Source organism: Cherax quadricarinatus, unplaced genomic scaffold (genome assembly GCF_038502225.1).
Source record: "Cherax quadricarinatus isolate ZL_2023a unplaced genomic scaffold, ASM3850222v1 Contig238, whole genome shotgun sequence".
Classification (NCBI taxonomy): Eukaryota; Metazoa; Arthropoda; class Malacostraca; order Decapoda; family Parastacidae; genus Cherax; species Cherax quadricarinatus.
In genome coordinates, this window is record NW_027195264.1 from 81,308 (window position 1) to 101,028 (window position 19,721).

Below are 19,721 nucleotides of genomic sequence, written 5' to 3' on the forward strand. Positions count from 1 at the left end.
CCTAGTTGATGAGTGGAACAGTCTGCCCAGTTGATGAGTGGAACAGCCTGCCCAGTTGTTGAGTGGAACAGCCTATCTAGTTGATGAGTGGAACAGCCTGCCCAGTTGATGAGTGGAACAGCCTGCCTAGTTGATGAGTGGAACAGCCTGCCCAGTTGATGACTGGAACAGCCTGCCCAGTTGATGAGTGGAGCAGCCTGCCCAGTTGATGAGTGGAACAGCCTGCCCAGTTGATGAGTGAAACAGCCTGCCCAGTTGATGAGTGGAACAGCCTGCCCAGTTGATGAGTGGAACAGCCTGCCTAGTTGATGAGTGGAACAGCCTGCCCAGTTGATGAGTGGAACAGCCTGCCCAGTTGATGAGTGGAACAGCCTGCCCAGTTGATGAGTGGAACAGCCTGCCTAGTTGATGAGTGGAACAGCCTGCCCAGTTGATGAGTGGAACAGCCTGCCCAGTTGATGAGTGGAACAGCCTGCCCAATTGATGAGTGGAGCAGCCTGCCCAGTTGATGAGTGGAACAGCCTGCCCAGTTGATGAGTGGAACAGCCTGCCCAGTTGATGAGTGGAACAGCCTGCCCAGTTGATGAGTGGAACAGCCTGCCTAGTTGATGATTGGAACAGCCTGCCCAGTTGATGAGAGGAACAGCCTGCCCAGTTGATGAGTGGAACAGCCTGCGTAGTTGTTGAGTGGAACAGCCTGCCTAGTTGATGAGTGGAACAGCCTGCCTAGTTGTTGAGTGGAACAGCCTGTCTAGTTGATGAGTGGAACAGCCTGCCCAGTTGATGAGTGGAACAGTTTGCCTAGTTGATGAGTGGAACAGCCTGCCTATTTGATGAGTGGAACAGCCTGCCTAGTTGTTGAGTGGAACAGCCTGCCTAGTTGATGAGTGGAACAGCCTGCCTAGTTCATGACTTGAACAGCCTGCCTAGTTGTTGAGTGGAACAGCCTGCCTAGTTGATGAGTGGAACAGCCTGCCTAGTTGTTGAGTGGAGCAGCCTGCCTAGTTGATGAGTGGAACAGTCTGCCTAGTTGATGAGTGGAATAGCCTGCCTAGTTGATGAATGGAACAGCCTGGTTAGTTGATGAGTGGAACAGCCTACCTAGTTGATGAGTGGAACAGCCTGCTTAGTTGATGAGTGGAACAGCCTACCTAGTTCATGAGTGGAACATCCTGCCTAGATGATGAGTGGAACAGCCTGCCTAGTTGAGATGGGTGGATCAGCCTGCCCAGTTGATGAGTGGAACAGCCTGCCTAGTTGATTAGTGGAACAGCCTGCCTAGTTGATGAGTGGAACAGCCTGCCTAGTTGATGAGTGGAACAGCCTGCCTAGTTGATGAGTGGAACAGCCTGCCTAGTTGATGAGTGGAACAGCCTGCCTAGTTGATGAGTGGAACAGCCTACCTAGTTGATGAGTGGAACAGCCTGCATAGTTGATGAGTGGAACAGCCTGCCTAGTTGATGAGTTGAACAGCCTGCCTAGTTGATGAGTGGAACAGCCTGCCTAGTTGATGAGTGGAACAGTCTGCCTAGTTGATGAGTGGAACAGCCTGCCTAGTTGATGAGTGGAACAGCCTGCCTGGTTGATGAGTGGAACAGTCTGCCTAGTTGATGAGTGGAACAGCCTGCCTAGTTGATGAGTGGAACAGTCTGCCTAGTTGATGAGTGGAACAGCCTACCTAGTTCAAGAGTGGAACAGTCTGCGTAGTTGATGAGTGAAACAGTCTGCCTAGTTGATGAGTGGAACAGCCTGCCTAGTTGATGAGTGGAACAGCCTGCCTAGTTGATGAGTGGAACAGCCTGCCTAGTTGATGAGTGGAACAGCCAGCCTGGTTGATGAGTGGAACAGCCTGCCTAGTTGATGAGTGGAACAGTCAGCCTAGTTGATGAGTGGAATAGTCTACCTAGTTGATGAGTGGAACAGTCTGCCTAGTTGATGAGTGGAACAGTCTGCCTAGTTGATGAGTGGAACAGCCTGCCTAGTTGATGAGTGGAACAGCCTGCCTAATTGATGAGTGGAACAGCCTGCCTAATTGATGAGTGGAACAGCCTGTCTAGTTGATGAGAGAAACAGCTTGCCTAGTTGATGATTGGAACAGCCTGCCTAGTTGATGAGTGGAACAGTCTGCCTAGTTGATGAGTGGAACAGTCTGCCTAGTTGATGAGTGGAACAGCCTGCCTAGTTGATGAGTGGAACAGCCTGTCTAGTTGATGAGAGAAACAGCTTGCCTAGTTGATGATTGGAACAGCCTGCCTAGTTGATGAGTGGAACAGCCTGCCTAGTTGATGAGTGGAACAGCCTGCCTAGTTGATGAGTGGAACAGCCTGCCTAGTTGATGAGTGGAAAAGCCTGCCTAGTTGATGAGTGGAACAGCCTGCCTAGTTGATGAGTGGAGCAGCCTGCCTAGTTGATGAGTGGAAAAGCCTGCCTAGTTGATGAGTGGAACAGCCTGCCTAGTTGATGAGTGGAACAGCCTGCCTAATTGATGAGTGGAACAGCATGCCTAGTTGATGAGTGGAACAGCCTGTCTAGTTGATGAGAGGAACAGCTTGCCTAGTTGATGAGTGGAACATCCTGCCTAGTTGATGAGTGGAACAGTCTGCCTAGTTGATGAGTGGAACAGTCTGCCTAGTTGATGAGTGGAACAGCCTGCCTAGTTGATGAGTGGAACAGCCTGCCTAGTTGTTGAGTGGAACAGCCTGCCTAGTTGATGAGTGGAACAGTCTGCCTAGTTGATGAGTGGAATAGCCTGCCTAGTTGATGAATGGAACAGCCTGCTTAGTTGATGACTGGAACAGCCTGCCTAGATGATGAGTGGAACAGCCTGCCTAGTTGAGATGGGTGGAACAGCCTGCCCAGTTGATGAGTGGAACAGCCTGCCTTGTTGATGAGTGGAACAGCCTGCCAAGTTGCTGAGTGGAACATCCTGCCTAGTTGATGAGTGGAGCAGCCTGCCTAGTTGATGAGTGGAACAGCCTGCCTAGTTGATGAGTGGAACAGCCTACCTAGTTGATGAGAGGAACAGCCTGCATAGTTGATGAGTGGAACAGCCTGCCTAGTTGATGAGTTGAACAGCCTGCCTAGTTGATGAGTGGAACAGCCTGCCTAGTTGATGAGTGGAACAGCCTGCCTAGTTGATGAGTGGAACAGCCTGCCTAGTTGATGAGTTGAACAGCCTGCCTGGTTGATGAGTGGAACAGCCTGCCTAGTTGATGAGTGGAACAGTCAGCCTAGTTGATGAGTGGAATAGTCTACCTAGTTGAAGAGTGGAACAGTCTGCCTAGTTGATGAGTGGAACAGTCTGCCTAGTTGATGAGTGGAACAGCCTGCCTAGTTGATGAGTGGAACAGCCTGCCTAATTGATGAGTGGAACAGCATGCCTAGTTGATGAGTGGAACAGCCTGTCTAGTTGATGAGAGGAACAGCTTGCCTAGTTGATGAGTGGAACAGCCTGCCTAGTTGATGAGTGGAACAGTCTGCCTAGTTGATGAGTGGAACAATCTGCCTAGTTGATGAGTGGAACAGTCTGCCTAGTTGATGAGTGGAACAGCCTGCCTAGTTGATGAGTGGAACAGCCTGCCTAGTTGATGAGTGGAACAGCCTGCCTAGTTGATGAGTGGAACAGCCTGCCTAGTTGATGAGTGAAGCAGCCTGCCTAGTTGATGAGTGGAAAAGCCTGCCTAGTTGATGAGTGGAACAGCCTGCCTAGTTGATTAGTGGAACAGCCTGCCTAGTTGATGAGTGGTACAGCCTGCCTAGTTGATGAGTGGAACAGTCTGCCTAGTTGATGAGTGGAACAGCCTGCCTAGTTGATGAGTGGAACAGTCTGCCTAGTTGATGAGTGGAACAGCCTGCCTAGTTGATGAGTGGAACAGCCTGCCTAGTTGATGAGTGGAACAGCCTGCCTAGTTGATGAGGGGAACAGTCTGCCTAGTTGATGAGTGGAACAGCCTGCCTAGTTGATGAGTGAAACAGCCTGCCTAGTTGATGAGTGGAACAGCCTGCCTAGTTGATGAGTGGAACAGCCTGCCTAGTTGATGAGTGGAACAGCCTGCCTAGTTGATGAGTGGAACAGCCTGCCTAGTTGATGAGTTGAACAGCCTGCCTGGTTGATGAGTGGAACAGCCTGCCTAGTTGATGAGTGGAACAGTCAGCCTAGTTGATGAGTGGAATAGTCTACCTAGTTGAAGAGTGGAACAGTCTGCCTAGTTGATGAGTGGAACAGTCTGCCTAGTTGATGAGTGGAACAGCCTGCCTAGTTGATGAGTGGAACAGCCTGCCTAATTGATGAGTGGAACAGCATGCCTAGTTGATGAGTGGAACAGCCTGTCTAGTTGATGAGAGGAACAGCTTGCCTAGTTGATGAGTGGAACAGCCTGCCTAGTTGATGAGTGGAACAGTCTGCCTAGTTGATGAGTGGAACAATCTGCCTAGTTGATGAGTGGAACAGTCTGCCTAGTTGATGAGTGGAACAGCCTGCCTAGTTGATGAGTGGAACAGCCTGCCTAGTTGATGAGTGGAACATCCTGCCTAGTTGATGAGTGGAACAGCCTGCCTAGTTGATTAGTGGAAGAGTCTGCCAAGTTGATGAGTGGAACAGCCTGCCTAGTTGAGGAGTGGAACAGCCTGCCTAGTTGATGAGTGGAACAGCCTGCCTAGTTGATGAGTGGAACAGCCTGCCTAGTAGGGTTATTGAGGCTAAGACCTTGGATAGTTTCAAATTTAGGTTGGATAAATACATTAGTGAGAGCGGTTGGATTTGTGTGGGACTTGCTCATGAGTTAATAGAATTATCAAAGCTTGTCCCTTGAGTAGAACTGAAAATTGGATTGGGCAAATATTCTGTTAGTGGGATGGATTGTGAAGGACCTGCCTAGCATGGGCCAACAGGCCTGCTGCAGTGTTCCTCCTTTCTTATGTTCTTATGGTGTTGGTGGTAGTGGTGGTGGTGATAGTGGTAGTGGTGGTGGTGATAGTGGTAGTGGTGGTGGAGGTGGTAGTTGAGATGTATGTGGTGGAGGTGGTGTAGCTGATGGTAATGATAGTGGTGGTTGTGGTGATAGTGATAGTGGTGATAGTGCTACTGGTGGTCATGGTGGTAGTGGTAGTTACTGTGGTGGTGGAGGTAGTGTTGGTGGGGGTGGTAGTTATAGTGGTCGTCGTGGCTGTTGTGGTGATATTGGTGGTAGTGGTGGTGGTGATGGTAGTTTTCGTGGTAGTGGTGGTGGCAGTGACGGTGGTGGTAGTGGTGGTGGTAGTGGAGGTGGTAGTGTTAGTGGTGGTACTGATAGTAGTGGTTGTGGTGATAGTGGTAGTTGTGGTGATGGTAGTAGTGGTGGTGGTAGTGGTGGTATCCGGGATGGTGGTTGGTGGTGGTTGTGGTTGTAGTAGTAGTGGTTGTGGTGATGGTAGTGGTGGTGGTGCTGGTGGTAGTGTTGGTGGCGGTGGTGGTGATAGTGGTGTTGGTGGTTGTTGTGGTGGTAGTGGTGGTTGTGGTGGTGACGGTAGTTTTCGTGGTAGTGGTAGTGGTGCTGGTGGTGGTGGTGATATAGGTGGTGGTAGTGGTGGTGGTTGTAGTGATTGTGTTAGTGGTAGTGGTGGTGGTGGTAGTTGTGGTGGTAGTGGTAGTGGTGATGGTGGTAATGGTGGTGCTGGTGGTAGTGGTAGTAGTGGTGGTGGTGTGTTGCAACCCCTGAATGGGTTACAATGATTATTATGTATATATATAATGTATATTACCTTTTCAAATAATTTTATATTGATTATATTTGCGATAATAGCTAAATCGTAAATGTATTGCTTTATATTGTTATTTGACTTATGTTGTTAGGATGTAACATATTATGTGCTCAGTTCAAGTCTTGATTGTCAAACTACTGTAATTATCGCTTGTCGCTCGTTATACTGCCGGCTTCTGAGCTGCAGTTGTCCACGTAGCTATCACGTGATCGAGGGGGGGTGTCCTCACCTCGCCTGAAGTATTCAGACTGCTGTAGACTCTCTTGGTGGTTGGACAGATTGTCTGTCTCATTATTCTTGTTAGTTCTGTAGAACTCTGTTCACAGAACATTGTATAGACTTCGTGATTTTCGACGTTGTACTGAGGATGTGTGTCACATAGACACTCTGAACATCTCAGGTCCTGAGCTGTAACTTCTCACTTAATTTGTACTGGTTTCTGTGTATTATCACAGTCGGGGATTTTCTTATGCTGAACTTAGATTCAGTAGTATGGGAGTTTTGTGTCTTTTGTGGAGGATCTGCTGATGGTCCCTACTTAGTGTCGTTATATTATCTCCTTGTTCCTGATTCTGTGTCGCCGTTGCTTGTTACATTGCTATTGGGCTTAGCATTCCTTTTATTGTTCAAGCAGACTGTTCTGATTGCCAGTTGGTCAAGAAGTTAGTTTATGTGAGGACTTTGTCAGTCACTTGTTTAAGTCTAGTAGAGTCGTGAGACATAGTGAACTACTTAGAGCACTTACACACATACATACTTACTTGTACATATTTGTAATATCTTATTAAATGTTAATGTACCAGACGGTATGTTGCAACCCCTGAATGGGTTACAGTGATTATTATGTATATATGTAATGTATATTACCTTTTCATTTAATTTTATATTGCTTATATTTGCGATAATAGCTAAATCGTAAATGTATGACTTTATATTATTATTTGACTGTTATATTGTTATTTAGCTTATGTTGTTAGGATGTATATAAAATGTGCTCAGTTAGTCTTGATTGTCAAACTACTGTAATTATCGCTTGTCGCTCGTTATACTGCCGGCTTCTGAGCTGCAGTTGTCCACATAGCTATCACGTGATCGAGGGGGGGGGTGTCCTCACCTCTCGTGAAAGAGTCAGTCTGCTCGGGACTCGCTTGCTGGTTGGACAGATTGTCTGTCTCATTATTCTTGTTAGTTCTGTAGAACTTTGTTCACAGAACATTGTATAGACTTTGTGATTTTCGACGTTGTACTGAGGTTGTGTGTCACTTAGACACTCTGAACATCTCAGGTCCTTAGCTATAGCTTCTGACCTAATTTTGTACTGGTTCCTGTGTATTGTCACAGTCACAGTTTTACCTATGCTGAACAAAGATTCAGTATTATGGGAGTTTTGTGGAGGATCTGCTGATGGTCCCTACTTAGTGTCGTTATATTATTTCCCAGTTCCTGATTCTGTGTCGCTGTCGCTTGATATTGCATTGCTATTGGGCTTAGCATTCTTTGTTGTTCAAGCAGACTGTTCGGGTTGCCAGTCGGTCAAGAAGTTAGTTTATTTGAGGACTTTGTCAGTCACTTGTTTAAGTCTTATTCGAGTCTTGAGACACAGCTAACTACTTAAGAGCACTTATACGCATACACACACTTGTACATATTTGTAATATCTTATTAAATGTTAATGTACCTGACGGTACTTAAGAATTATAAATGTGATATGTGCTTTCAGCACAATAATATTGAACTCGAGAGATTGATTTTATGTTGATTGCTGTAATTAATTTAATTTGATAATATACCTCTAGACAACTTATAGACTTAATAAATTTATTAAATTTTAATTTCTCTAGTTAGTAGCCTACCAGTTGTAATCCTAAAGCACTATTGAACCATACTGAATTTTAATGGATAATTGGGCAAGGATACTGACTACTTGTTACGAAAACCCAGTAACAGGCTGGATGCTAGAAGGGCAGTCCTTTCTAGTATTCACTGGAGATCTCTAAGCTTTTAGAATCGCGTTTTTTGTAACAAATGGGGGCCTGTCCGGGAGGCTCTTGATCCAAGGTGTTGGAGAAATTGTCCAGTTTGACATACTAGTACTTCTATGATCAAACACTTTGAGTACTTTCCTAATCTGAAGACTTTGAGTTTAGTCTTGTACAACATACCAGGTGGATGTATGTACCTGACTGAGTCTCTTGATCCAAGGAGATGGAAATACTGTTGATGAGTTTCTAGCTCTAAGACAACCAACACTAAAATTCCTATTAGGATTATAGTTACCCATAATCACTCTCTCGTAGTACAATTATTTTCGTGATGTATGCCAAAGTGAAACAGTTAATTGATACTCTGACTTTGTCTGAGTTAAGTACATTAAAACTTCAGACGTGTTGGCAAGTAGCCAAATATCTCGGTGTGACGTATAACAGGAATTACACCGCTGAAACTGTCAGAGCATTAATTAAAGATATATTGTTTCCTGCTCATACAGAGATGTCTGATTATGATTCAGATTCTGAAAACCTAGTGTCACAATTAGGAAGTATGGCTCTATTTGAAGTTGAAGAAAGAGCAACTAAGGCAGAAGTGAGCCTAGTGTCTGAGCCTAGTGTAGCTCAGTTCTCGCTCACACCTTCCCGCCTCACTGACACTATAGCACAGAGTGTAGCTGGTAGGATGACACAGCCTAATACTAGTACCGTGTATACTACACCTGTATTTACTTATCCTAGACCAGATCTAGACACTCTAGAGACGGCTGGACCAAGTGTCCGACCTAAGGACCGTCCAGACCATGTTAATTTCCCTACTCCTCCATTACCCACTGGTCCTATCTCTCAGGAACAGTTTGAGAGGTTGGAACGCCTCTTTATGTTGCAGACTGCACAAATTGAGGCACAGAGGAGATTGAACGAAGAAGATTTCCAAAGAGAAACCTATTTTATTTCCTCTCAGCGCAATTACTAGAGCTATGTCAAAGACTCAACAACCATCCTTGTCTCCTGTTGAGTTAGTGGATGACAATGATTTGGGGTTGAAAATGTTGTTTAGTGACGCTCTGCGCCCAGGATCATTAACACTGACTCCCCCCGGTCATCAACCTAGTCAGGACACAACTGACGTTAAATTTCTAACTCATGATGATTTAATCAAGGATCAGTTTGTTGATCAGTCACTGGAAAGACTGAGAGATATAGCAGTTACTGAGAGTGAAGCAAAGGATCTTGATAATTGTTACTATTATAGTAACGGTGTACTGATGGAGAAAAATACTTGTAAGTTGTCAGCTGATAGTGTTTCCACCACAGTCAAGCATCTCGTAGTGTTACCAGTTACATTTCGTGAACAAGCCATTGATTTTGCTCACAATAGTCCCATAGGAGGACATTTGGGTGTCAAGAAGACACTCGGTAAACTGGCAAAACATTTTACTTGGCCAAAGATGAAGGAAACAGTAGCTGATCATGTGCGACGTTGCCACGTGTGTCAAGTGACAGGCAAGCCAGCGCACACACCTCCACCTGCGCCTCTCATTCCTATCACCGTGCATGGTGAACCATTCTCACGTCTTATTATTGATTGTGTTGGTCCTTTGCCTAGAACCAAACTAGGAAACCAATACTTATTTACTATTATGGACGCTGCAACACGCTATCCCGAAGCTATTCCTATGAGAAAAATTAATGCTCGTGCTATTGTGAGAGCGCTGATGAAATTTTTCTCCCAGGTTGGATTGCCACGAGAGATACAATCAGATCAGGGATCTAACTTCACTTCTAAGATCTTTCGAGAAGCATTATCCCACCTAGGAATAAAGTCTGTACTTTCAACCAGTTATCATCCACAGTCACAAGGTGCTCTAGAGAGATTTCATCAGACATTGAAGTCTATGATGAGAGTTTATTGTGAACATTTTTCTAGAGACTGGGATGAGGGTATACCTTTTCTTCTGTTCGCTATGAGAGAAAGTGAGCAAGAAAGTCTCGGATTTAGTCCGTTTGAATTAATATTCGGACACCAAGTGCGTGGTCCTCTTGCAGTGTTGAAAGACGTGTGGACAGGAAAATCAAATCCATCATTGAGTACTTCACCTTCATTAATGCAGCAACATTTGACAGCCGCTAGAGAGCTAGCTTCGAAAAACCTAGTTTCAGCCCAAGCTAGAATGAAGCAACATTATAACAAGCGTGCTGTCTCTCGCTCTTTTAAAGCAGGAGATAAGGTGATGGCTAGGAAATTAGTACCAGGTCATGCTCTACAAGCCAGGTATGATGGTCCCCTGGAAGTAGTGAAAAAGCTTAGCGACGTAAATTATTTGGTACGTACGCCTGGGAAAAAGAAATCTAATCATGTGTACCATGTTAACCAGCTCAAGGCATACTACGCTAGTCCTCTACCTACTACTTCTATTCTTCCTAGGACAGAGGAAGAAAACGTCAGTCTACCTGACATCTCTAGAGGTATAGAGGTTCGTTTAGAAAATTCAGTGACTCTACAGTCACTAGACGATTTTCTTAGTAACCTTGGGATTGTTAAAGCTAGTGATGTTAAAAACATGATTTTGCATTTCCCTGAATTGTTCGGTGATGTTCCTAAACGTTGTACTCTGGGTGTACATGACGTTGATGTACAGGGAGCATCACCCATTAAGCAATCACCATATAGGATGAGTCCAACAAAGCATAAAGCATTGAGAGAAGAGGTTGATTTTCTGTTAGCTCACGGACTTATTGAACGCAGTAAAAGTCCATGGGCATCTCCCTGTATTTTAGTGCCTAAACCTGACGGTAGTTTCAGGATGTGCACTGATTACAGGAAAGTGAACTCTGTCACCTTGCCTGATGGTTATCCTCTACCTCGCATTGACGACCTTATTGACCGTGTGTCAGGAGCCCAGTTTGTCAGCCGTTTAGATCTCTTACGAGGCTATTATCAAGTCCCGCTTACTGAACGTGCTCAAGAAATATCTGCTTTTACTGTTCAAGATGGATTGTTTAACTACCTCGTCACCCCCTTCGGCCTATGTAACGCGGCTTCTTCATTCCAACGTATAATGAACGAGTTGACCCACAACTTAGAAGGAGTAGAAGCCTACCTTGACGACTTAGTGGTGTACAGTGACGAATGGGAACAGCACTTGACGCGTCTCAGAGCATTGTTTGAGAGACTGGCGCACTACAACTTCACTGTCAACTTAGCTAAATGTAGTTTTGGTCAAGCCAAGATTACCTATCTAGGCTTTTGTATCGGCCAAGGTGAGGTTGCTCCTATTGAGGCTAAGGTTCGTGCAATTTCTGAATTTCCAGTGCCACAGGATAGGAAAGGAGTACAGAGATTCCTGGGTATGGCAGGATATTATCGCAGGTTCTGTCCAAACTTTTCTCAGATTGCAGCTCCTCTCACTGAGCTTACTAGTAGCAAAGTTCAGTTCACCTGGACTAGAGATTGTTCAGACTCGTTCAAAAGGTTGAAGCGCTTGCTATCCTCTGCTCCTGTGTTGAAGAGTCCTAATTTCAATCTTCCCTTCTTTTTACATATAGATGCGAGTGGCTATGCAGTGGGTGCTGTGCTGCTCCAACAGTCAACATCCACTGACATTCTCCATCCTATATGTTACTATTCATCTAAGCTTAAACGACACCAGAAAAATTATGCCACTATTGAGAAAGAGGCTCTAGCTCTTGTGGTGTCCTTGGAACATTTTGATGTGTATTTGGGCACTTCCCCATTTAAAATTAACGTTTTTTCAGACCACAATCCACTCACTTATATTAATACCATGAAAAGTGGGTGGGCCCTCAGAATCCAACCTTATTCTATTAGTATAAAACACATAAGTGGTCATTGTAATGTAATTGCCGACGCTCTGTCTCGTCCTTAATAATTATCAGTTACATTAAATTAACGTAATTTTATGCCCAAATACCTTTTGTTACTTGCTATGTCAAATTCAGTAAAGTAACTTAATCCCTCCAGCCCATATTAACTATATATACTCATGTCATGTCTAATTATTATATTTATATATTCACAGTAATGTTGTGTGAGGAGGAGACAAGCTGAGTGTTGAGTGAGTAGTGTGGTGTGGGAGATGGTACTGCGCGTGACGCAACACTGTCCTGTCGCAGACCCCCCCCCTCACTACACACCTTAAGCTGTTTCATACTCAGATGTTCATACTGCCTCGCATTCCACAACCACTACTTAAGAGTGGAATGCAGTCTCCTCTACTATGATCGAGCATCAACGTGCCCTCCTTGTCAGCGCTATCCTGTCTCTACACTGATGTATATAACCACGAGTATGAAGATATACGATACTGTGTACTGCCCTAGTACCTAGGGGCATATCCTAGTGACGGACGCTGTGAAATTGTAGAAGTGCTTGGCACAAGAGACTCGTTAATATTGATATTGATAATATTGATATGAGTAACCAGAAATAATGTGAAAGACATTCATGCAACTCCTAGTGCGACCCTCTGTCGTGTTGGGGGGGGTGTTGCAACCCCTGAATGGGTTACAATGATTAATATGTATATATGTAATGTATATTATCTTTTCATATAATTTTATATTGCTTATATTTGCGATAATAGCTAAATCGTAAATGTATGACTTTATATTATTATTTGACTTTTATATTGTTATTTAGCTTATGTTGTTAGGATGTATATAAAATGTGCTCAGTTAGTCTTGATTGTCAAACTACTGTAATTATCGCTTGTCGCTCGTTATACTGCCGGCTTCTGAGCTGCAGTTGTCCACGTAGCTATCACGTGATCGAGGGGGGGGGTGTCCTCACCTCTCGTGAAAGAGTCAGTCTGCTCGGGACTCGCTTGCTGGTTGGACAGATTGTCTGTCTCATTATTCTTGTTAGTTCTGTAGAACTTTGTTCACAGAACATTTTATAGACTTAGTGATTTTCGACGTTGTACTGAGGTTGTGTGTCACATAGACACTCTGAGTATCTCAGGTCCTTAGCTATAGCTTCTGACCTAATTTTGTACTGGTTCCTGTGTATTGTCACAGTCACAGTTTTACCTATGCTGAACAAAGATTCAGTATTATGGGAGTTTTGTAACTTTTGTGGAGGATCTGCAGATGGTCCCTACTTAGTGTCGTTATATTATCTCCTTGTTCCTGATTCTGTGTCGCAGTCGCTTGATATTGCATTGCTATTGGGCTTAGCATTCTTTGTTGTTCAAGCAGACTGTTCGGGTTGCCAGTCGGTCAAGAAGTTAGTTTATTTGAGGACTTTGTCAGTCACTTGTTTAAGTCTTATTCGAGTCTTGAGACATAGCTAACTACTTAAGAGCACTTATACGCATACACACACTTGTACATATTTGTAATATCTTATTAAATGTTAATGTACCTGACGGTACTTAAGAATTATAAATGTGATATGTGCTTTCAGCACAATAATATTGAACTCGAGAGATTGATTTTATTTTGATTGCTGTAATTAATTTAATTTGATAATATACCTCTAGACAACTTACTACTTAATAAATTTATTAAATTTTAATTTCTCTAGTTAGTAGCCTACCAGTTGTAATCCTAAAGCACTATTGAACCATACTGAATTTAATGGATAATTGGACAAGGATACTGACTACTTGTTACGAAAACCCAGTAACAGGCTGGATGCTAGAAGGGCAGTCCTTTCTAGTATTCACTGGAGATCTCTAAGCTTTTAGAATCGCGTTTTTTGTAACATGGTGGTAGTGGTGATAGTGGTGGTAGCGGTGGTAGTAGTGATAGTGGTGATAGTAGTGGTGGTAGTGGTAGTGGTGATAGTGGTGGTAGGGGTGGTAATAATGATAGTGGTGATAGTAGTGGTGGTAGTGGTGGTGGTAGTGGTGATAGTGGCGATAGTAGTAGTGGTAGTTGTGGTAGTGGTGGTAGTAGTGGTGGTAGTGGAGATAGTGGTGATAGTAGTGGTGGTAGTGGTGGTAGTAGTGGTGGTAGTGGTGATAGTGGTGGTGATAGTGGTGATAGTAGTGATGGTAATGGTGGTAGTGGTGGTAGTAGTGGTGGTAGTGGTGATAGTGGAGACAGTGGTGATAGTGGTGGTAGTAGTGGTGGTAGTGGTGATAGTGGTGGTAGTGGTAGTAGTGATAGTGGTGGTAGTGGTGATAGTAGTGGTGGTAGTGATGATAGTGGTGATAGTAGTGATGGTAGTGGTGGTAGTGGTGGTTGTGGTGATAGTGGTGGTAGTGGTGGTAGTGATGGTAGTGGTGATAGTGGTGGTAGTGGTGATAGTAGTGTTGGTAGTGGTGATGGTGGTAGTGGTGATAGTAGAAGTGGTAATGGTGGTAGTGGTGGTAGTGGTGGTGGTAGTGGTGATAGTAGTGGTGGTAGTGGTGGTAGTAGTGGTGGTGGTAGTGGTGGTAGTGATGGTGGTAGTGATGATAGTGGTAATAGTAGTGGTGGTAGTGGTGATATTGATGGTGGTAATGGTGATGGTAGTGGTGGTGGTAGTGGTAGTGGTGGTAGTGGTGGTAGTGATGATAGTGGTGATAGTGGTGGTGGTAGTGATGATAGTGGTGATAGTGGTGGTAGTGGTGATAGTGGTGGTGTAGTGGTGATAGTAGTGGTGGTAGTGGTGGTAGTAGTGGTGGTGGTAGTGGTGGTGGTAATGGTGGTAGTGGTGGTGGTAGTGATGATAGTGGTGATAGTGGTGGTAGTGGTGGTGGTAGTGGTGATAGAGGTTGTGGTAGTGGTGATAGTAGTGGTGGTAGTGGTGGTAGTAGTGGTGGTAGTGGTGGTGGTAGTGGTGATAGTGGTGGTGGTGATGGTAGTGGTGAAAGTAGTGGTGGTAGTGGTGGTGGTAGTGGTGATAGTAGTGGTGGTAGTGGTAATAGTAGTGGTAGTGATGATAGAGACAGTAGTGGTGGTAGTGGTGGTGGTAGTGGTGATAGTGGTGGTGGTAGTGGTGATAGTAGTGGTAGTGGTGGTAGTGGTGGTGGTTGTGGTGATAGTAGTGGTGGTAGTGGTGGTAGTGGTGATAGTAGTGGTGGTAGTGGTGATAGTGGTTGTAGTGGTGGTGGTAGTGATGATAGTGATGGTAGTGGTGGTAGTGGTGGTGGTAGTGGTTATAGTAGTAGTGGTAGTGGTGATAGTAGTGGTGGTAGTGGTGGTGGTAGTGATGATAGTGATAGTAGTGGTGGTAGTGGTGGTGGCAGTGGTGATAGTAGTGGTATTAGTGGTGATAGTGGTGGTGGTAGTGGTGGTGGTAGTGGTGATAGTAGTGGTGATAGTGGTGGTAGTGGTGGTGGTAGTGATGATAGTGGTGATAGTGGTGGTGGTAGTGGTGATAGTGGTGGTAGTGGTGGTGGTAGTGGTGATGGTAGTGGTGGTAGTAGTGGTGGTAGTGGTGATAGTGGTGGTGGTAGTGATGATAGTGGTGATAGTAGTAGTGGTGGTAGTGGTGGTAGTAGTGGTGATAGTGGTGATAGTAGTGGTGGTAGTAGTGGTGGTAGTGGTGATAGTAGTGGTGGTAGTAGTGGTGGTAGTAGTGGTGATAGTAGTGGTGGTAGTAGTAGTGGTGATAGTAGTGGTGGTAGTAGTGGTGGTAGTAGTGGTAGTAGTGGTGATAGTAGTGGTGGTAGTAGTGGTGGTAGTAGTGGTGGTAGTAGTGGTGGTAGTATTGGAGGTAGTAGTAGTGGTGATTGTAGTGGTTGTAGTGGTTATAGTAGTAGTGGTGATAGTAGTGGTGATAGTAGTGGTGGTAGTAGTGGTGGTAGTAGTGGTAGTAGTGGTGATAGTAGTGGTGGTAGTAGTGGTGGTAGTAGTGGTGGTAGTAGTGGTGGTAGTAGTGGTGGTAGTAGTGGTGGTAGTAGTAGTGGTGATAGTAGTGGTGATAGTAGTGGTGGTAGTAGTGGTGGTAGTAGTGGTGATAGTAGTGGTGATAGTAGTGGTGGTAGTAGTGGTGATAGTAGTGGTGGTAGTAGTGGTGGTAGTAGTGGTGGTAGTAGTAGTGGTGATAGTAGTGGTGATAGTAGTGGTGGTAGTAGTGGTGATAGTAGTGGTGGTAGTAGTGGTGGTAGTAGTGGTGATAGTAGTGGTGGTAGTAGTGGTGATAGTGGTGGTACTAGTGGTGGTAGTAGTGGTGATAGTAGTGGTGATAGTAGTGGTGGTAGTAGTGGTGATATTAGTGGTGGTAGTAGTGGTGTTAGTAGTGGTGGTAGTAGTGGTGGTAGTAGTGGTGGTAGTAGAGGTTATAGTAGTGGTGATAGTAGTGGTGATAGTAGTGGTGATAGTAGTGGTGATAGTAGTGGTGGTAGTAGTGGTGGTAGTAGTGGTGGTAGTAGTGGTGATAGTAGTGGTGATAGTAGTGGTGATAGTAGTGGTGATAGTAGTGGTGATAGTAGTGGTGATAGTAGTGGTGGTAGTGGTGGTAGTAGTGGTGGTAGTAGTGGTGATAGTAGTGGTGATAGTAGTGGTGGTAGTAGTGGTGGTAGTAGTGGTGGTAGTAGTGGTGATAGTGGTAGTAGTAGTGGTGATAGTAGTGGTGATAGTAGTGGTGATAGTAGTGGTGGTAGTAGTGGTGATAGTGGTGGTAGTAGTGGTGGTAGTAGTGGTGGTGGTGGTGGTAGTAGTGGTGGTAGTGGTAGTAGTGGTGATAGTAGTGGTGATAGTAGTGGTGATAGTAGTGGTGGTAGTAGTGGTGGTAGTAGTGGTGGTAGTAGTGGTGGTAGTAGTGGTGGTAGTAGTGGTGGTAGTAGTGGTGATAGTAGTGGTGGTAGTAGTGGTGGTAGTAGTGGTGATAGTAGTGGTGGTAGTAGTGGTGGTAGTAGTGGTGATAGTAGTGGTGATAGTAGTGGTGATAGTAGTGGTGGTAGTAGTGGTGGTAGTAGTGGTGATAGTAGTGGTGGTAGTAGTGGTGGTAGTAGTGGTGATAGTAGTGGTGGTAGTAGTGGTGGTAGTAGTGGTGGTAGTAGTGGTGATAGTAGTGGTAGTAGTGGTGGTAGTAGTGGTGATAGTAGTAGTGGTGATAGTAGTAGTAGTGATAGTAGTGGTGATAGTGGTGGTAGTAGTGGTGGTAGTAGTGGTGATAGTAGTGGTGGTAGTAGTGGTGATAGTAGTGGTGGTAGTAGTGGTGGTAGTAGTGGTGATAGTAGTGGTGGTAGTAGTGGTGGTAGTAGTAGTGGTGATAGTAGTGGTGATAGTAGTGGTGGTAGTAGTAGTGGTAGTAGTGGTGATAGCAGTGGTAGTAGTGGTGATAGTAGTGGTGGTAGTAGTGGTGGTAGTAGTGGTGATAGTAGTGGTAGTAGTGGTGATAGTAGTGGTGGTAGTAGTGGTGATAGTAGTGGTAGTAGTGGTGATAGTAGTGGTGGTAGTAGTGGTGGTAGTAGTGGTGATAGTAGTGGTGATAGTAGTGGTGGTAGTGGTGGTAGTAGTGGTGGTAGTGGTGGTGGTAGTGGTGGTAGTGGTGATAGTGGTGTAGTAGTGTAGTAGTGGTCAGGTAGTGGTGGTAGTAGTGGTGATAGTAGTGGTAGTAGTAGTGGTGATAGTAGTGGTGATAGTAGTGGTGATAGTAGTGGTGGTAGTAGTGGTGGTAGTAGTGTTGGTGGTGCTAGTAGTGGTAGTGGTGATAGTAATGGTAGTAGTGGTGATAGTGTCACTCACCTTGGTGATAGTAGTAAGGTGGTACAACAGTCACCAGTGGTGATAGTAGTGGTGATAGTAGTGGTGATAGTAGTGGTGGTAGTGGTGGTAGTAGTGGTGGTGGTGATAGTAGTGGTGATAGTAGTAGTGATAGTAGTGGTGGTGATAGTGGTGATAGTGTCACTCACCTTGGTGAACTAAGGTACACACAACAGTCACCATCATGATGTACACAACAGTCACCTTCATGATGCTCTTGTTACTGATCCTGTTACTGCTGTTGTTACTGTTGTTGTTACTGTTGTTACTGCTGTTGTTACTGTTGTTACTGCTGTTGTTACTGTTGTTGTTACTGCTGTTGTTACTGCTGTTGTTGCTGTTGTTACTGCTGTTGTTACTGCTGTTGTTACCCTGTTGTTACTGCTGTTGTTACTGCTGTTGTTACCCTGTTGTTGTTACTGCTGTTGTTACTGCTGTTGTTACTGCTGTTGTTACTGTTGTTACTGTTGTTACTGCTGTTGTTACTGCTGCTGTTACTGTTGGTGTTACTGCTGCTGTTACTGCTGTTCCAGCTGCTGTTACTGTTGTTTCAGCTACTGTTGCTGTCACTGCAGCTGCTGTTCCTCCCGTTGCTGGTTTTCCTTCTGTTAACAGAAAAATAGGCCTTCCCTATGCCTATAAAGCCTACTGTGTTCAGGTGAGCTCACCTAATTAAGGGTACCTAATGGGTGGTGTTGTAGCTACGTGTGTGGCTATGCAGGTTGCATGCACTAACAGTGAGATGGGTCGAGGTAGAGTTCCTGGCACTCACAACAGTGACTCGTGCTCTACTGAACCCTATTACTGAAGTGACAGTGACGTAGACGGTACTGTGTATTACTGTTGTCCTGGTGACCACCTCACTCCCTCACTCCCTCCCTCACTCCCTCACTCCCTCACTCCCTCACTCCCTCCCTCACTCCCTCCCTCACTCCCTCATTCCCTCCCTCACTCCCTCCCTCCAGTTCAAGAAGAGTGCCAAAAGGTGTCTGATGAATGGAGCTACAGAAAGGGAGGGGAATGATTTTCTATTTTTTAGCTAACATACGTGTAAATTTTACCTTATTCCTTGTAATGACCCTCGTATTGTAGATAGTCTTAATGACCCTCGTGTAGTAGATAGTCTTAATGACCTTCGTGTAGTAGTCTTAATGACCCTCGTATTGTAGATAGTCTTAATGACCCTCGTGTAGTAGATAGTCTTAATGACCTTCGTGTAGTAGTCTTAATGACCCTCGTATTGTAGATAGTCTTAATGACCCTCGTGTAGTAGATAGTCTTAATGACCTTCGTGTAGTAGTCTTAATGACCCTCGTATTGTAGATAGTCTTAATGACCCTCGTGTAGTAGATAGTCTTAATGACCTTCGTGTAGTAGTCTTAATGACCCTCGTATTGTAGATAGTCTTAATGACCCTCGTGTAGTAGATAGTCTTAATGACCTTCGTGTAGTAGTCTTAATGACCCTCGTATTGTAGATAGTCTTAATGACCCTCGTGTAGTAGATAGTCTTAATGACCCTCGTGTAGTAGATAGTCTTAATGACCCTCGTGTAGTAGATAGTCTTAATGACCCTCGTGTAGTAGATAGTCTTAATGACCCTCGTGTAGTAGATAGTCTTAATGACCCTCGTGTAGTAGACAGTCTTAATGACCCTCGTGTAGTAGATAGTCTTAATGACCCTCGTGTAGTAGATAGTCTTAATGACCCTCGTGTAGTAGATAGTCTTAATGACCCTCGTGTAGTAGATAGTCTTAATGACCCTCGTGTAGTAGACAGTCTTAATGACCCTCGTGTAGTAGATAGTCTTAATGACCCTCGTGTAGTAGACAGTCTTAATGACCCTCGTGTAGTAGATAGTCTTTTTAGTATGATAATAAGATGTTCAACTGCCTCCCAGCACACATAAGGGGGATTACCAACAGACCCCTGGCAGTCTTCAAGCTGGCACTGGACAAGCACCTAAAGTCAGTTCCTGATCAGCCGGGCTGTGGCTCGTACGTTGGTTTGCGTGCAGCCAGCAGCAACAGCCTGGTTGATCAGGCGCTGATCCACCAGGAGGCCTGGTCACAGACCGGGCCGCGGGGGCGTTGACCCCCGAAACTCTCTCCAGGTAAACTCCAGGTAGAATAATAAGAAAATATTATAACCTTTATATTATAATAATAAGGTAAAAGGACCACAATGGAAATAAGTCACTCTGTCTGACTTTTTTGGGTTATCCCAGGTTCTCTACACATATGCTGCTATGTATGATAATTCTATGTAACTGTATTTGTGTATACCTGAATAAACTTACTTACTTACTCCCTCACTCCCTCATTCTGGGTAG

General features: G+C 44.8%; 1 protein-coding gene across 1 annotated transcript in view; it reads right to left on the reverse strand.

The window, feature by feature from the left end:
• Nucleotides 1-17,663, reverse strand: part of LOC138851277 (uncharacterized) — a 61,290-nt gene extending 43,627 nt beyond the window's left edge. The window contains exon 1 of the mRNA XM_070080226.1: nt 17,540-17,663. Coding sequence (XP_069936327.1) covers nt 17,540-17,600 — 61 coding nt within the window. The 5' untranslated portion in view covers nt 17,601-17,663. The remainder of the gene's footprint in view (nt 1-17,539) is intronic.
• Nucleotides 17,664-19,721: the final 2,058 nt, after the last annotated feature.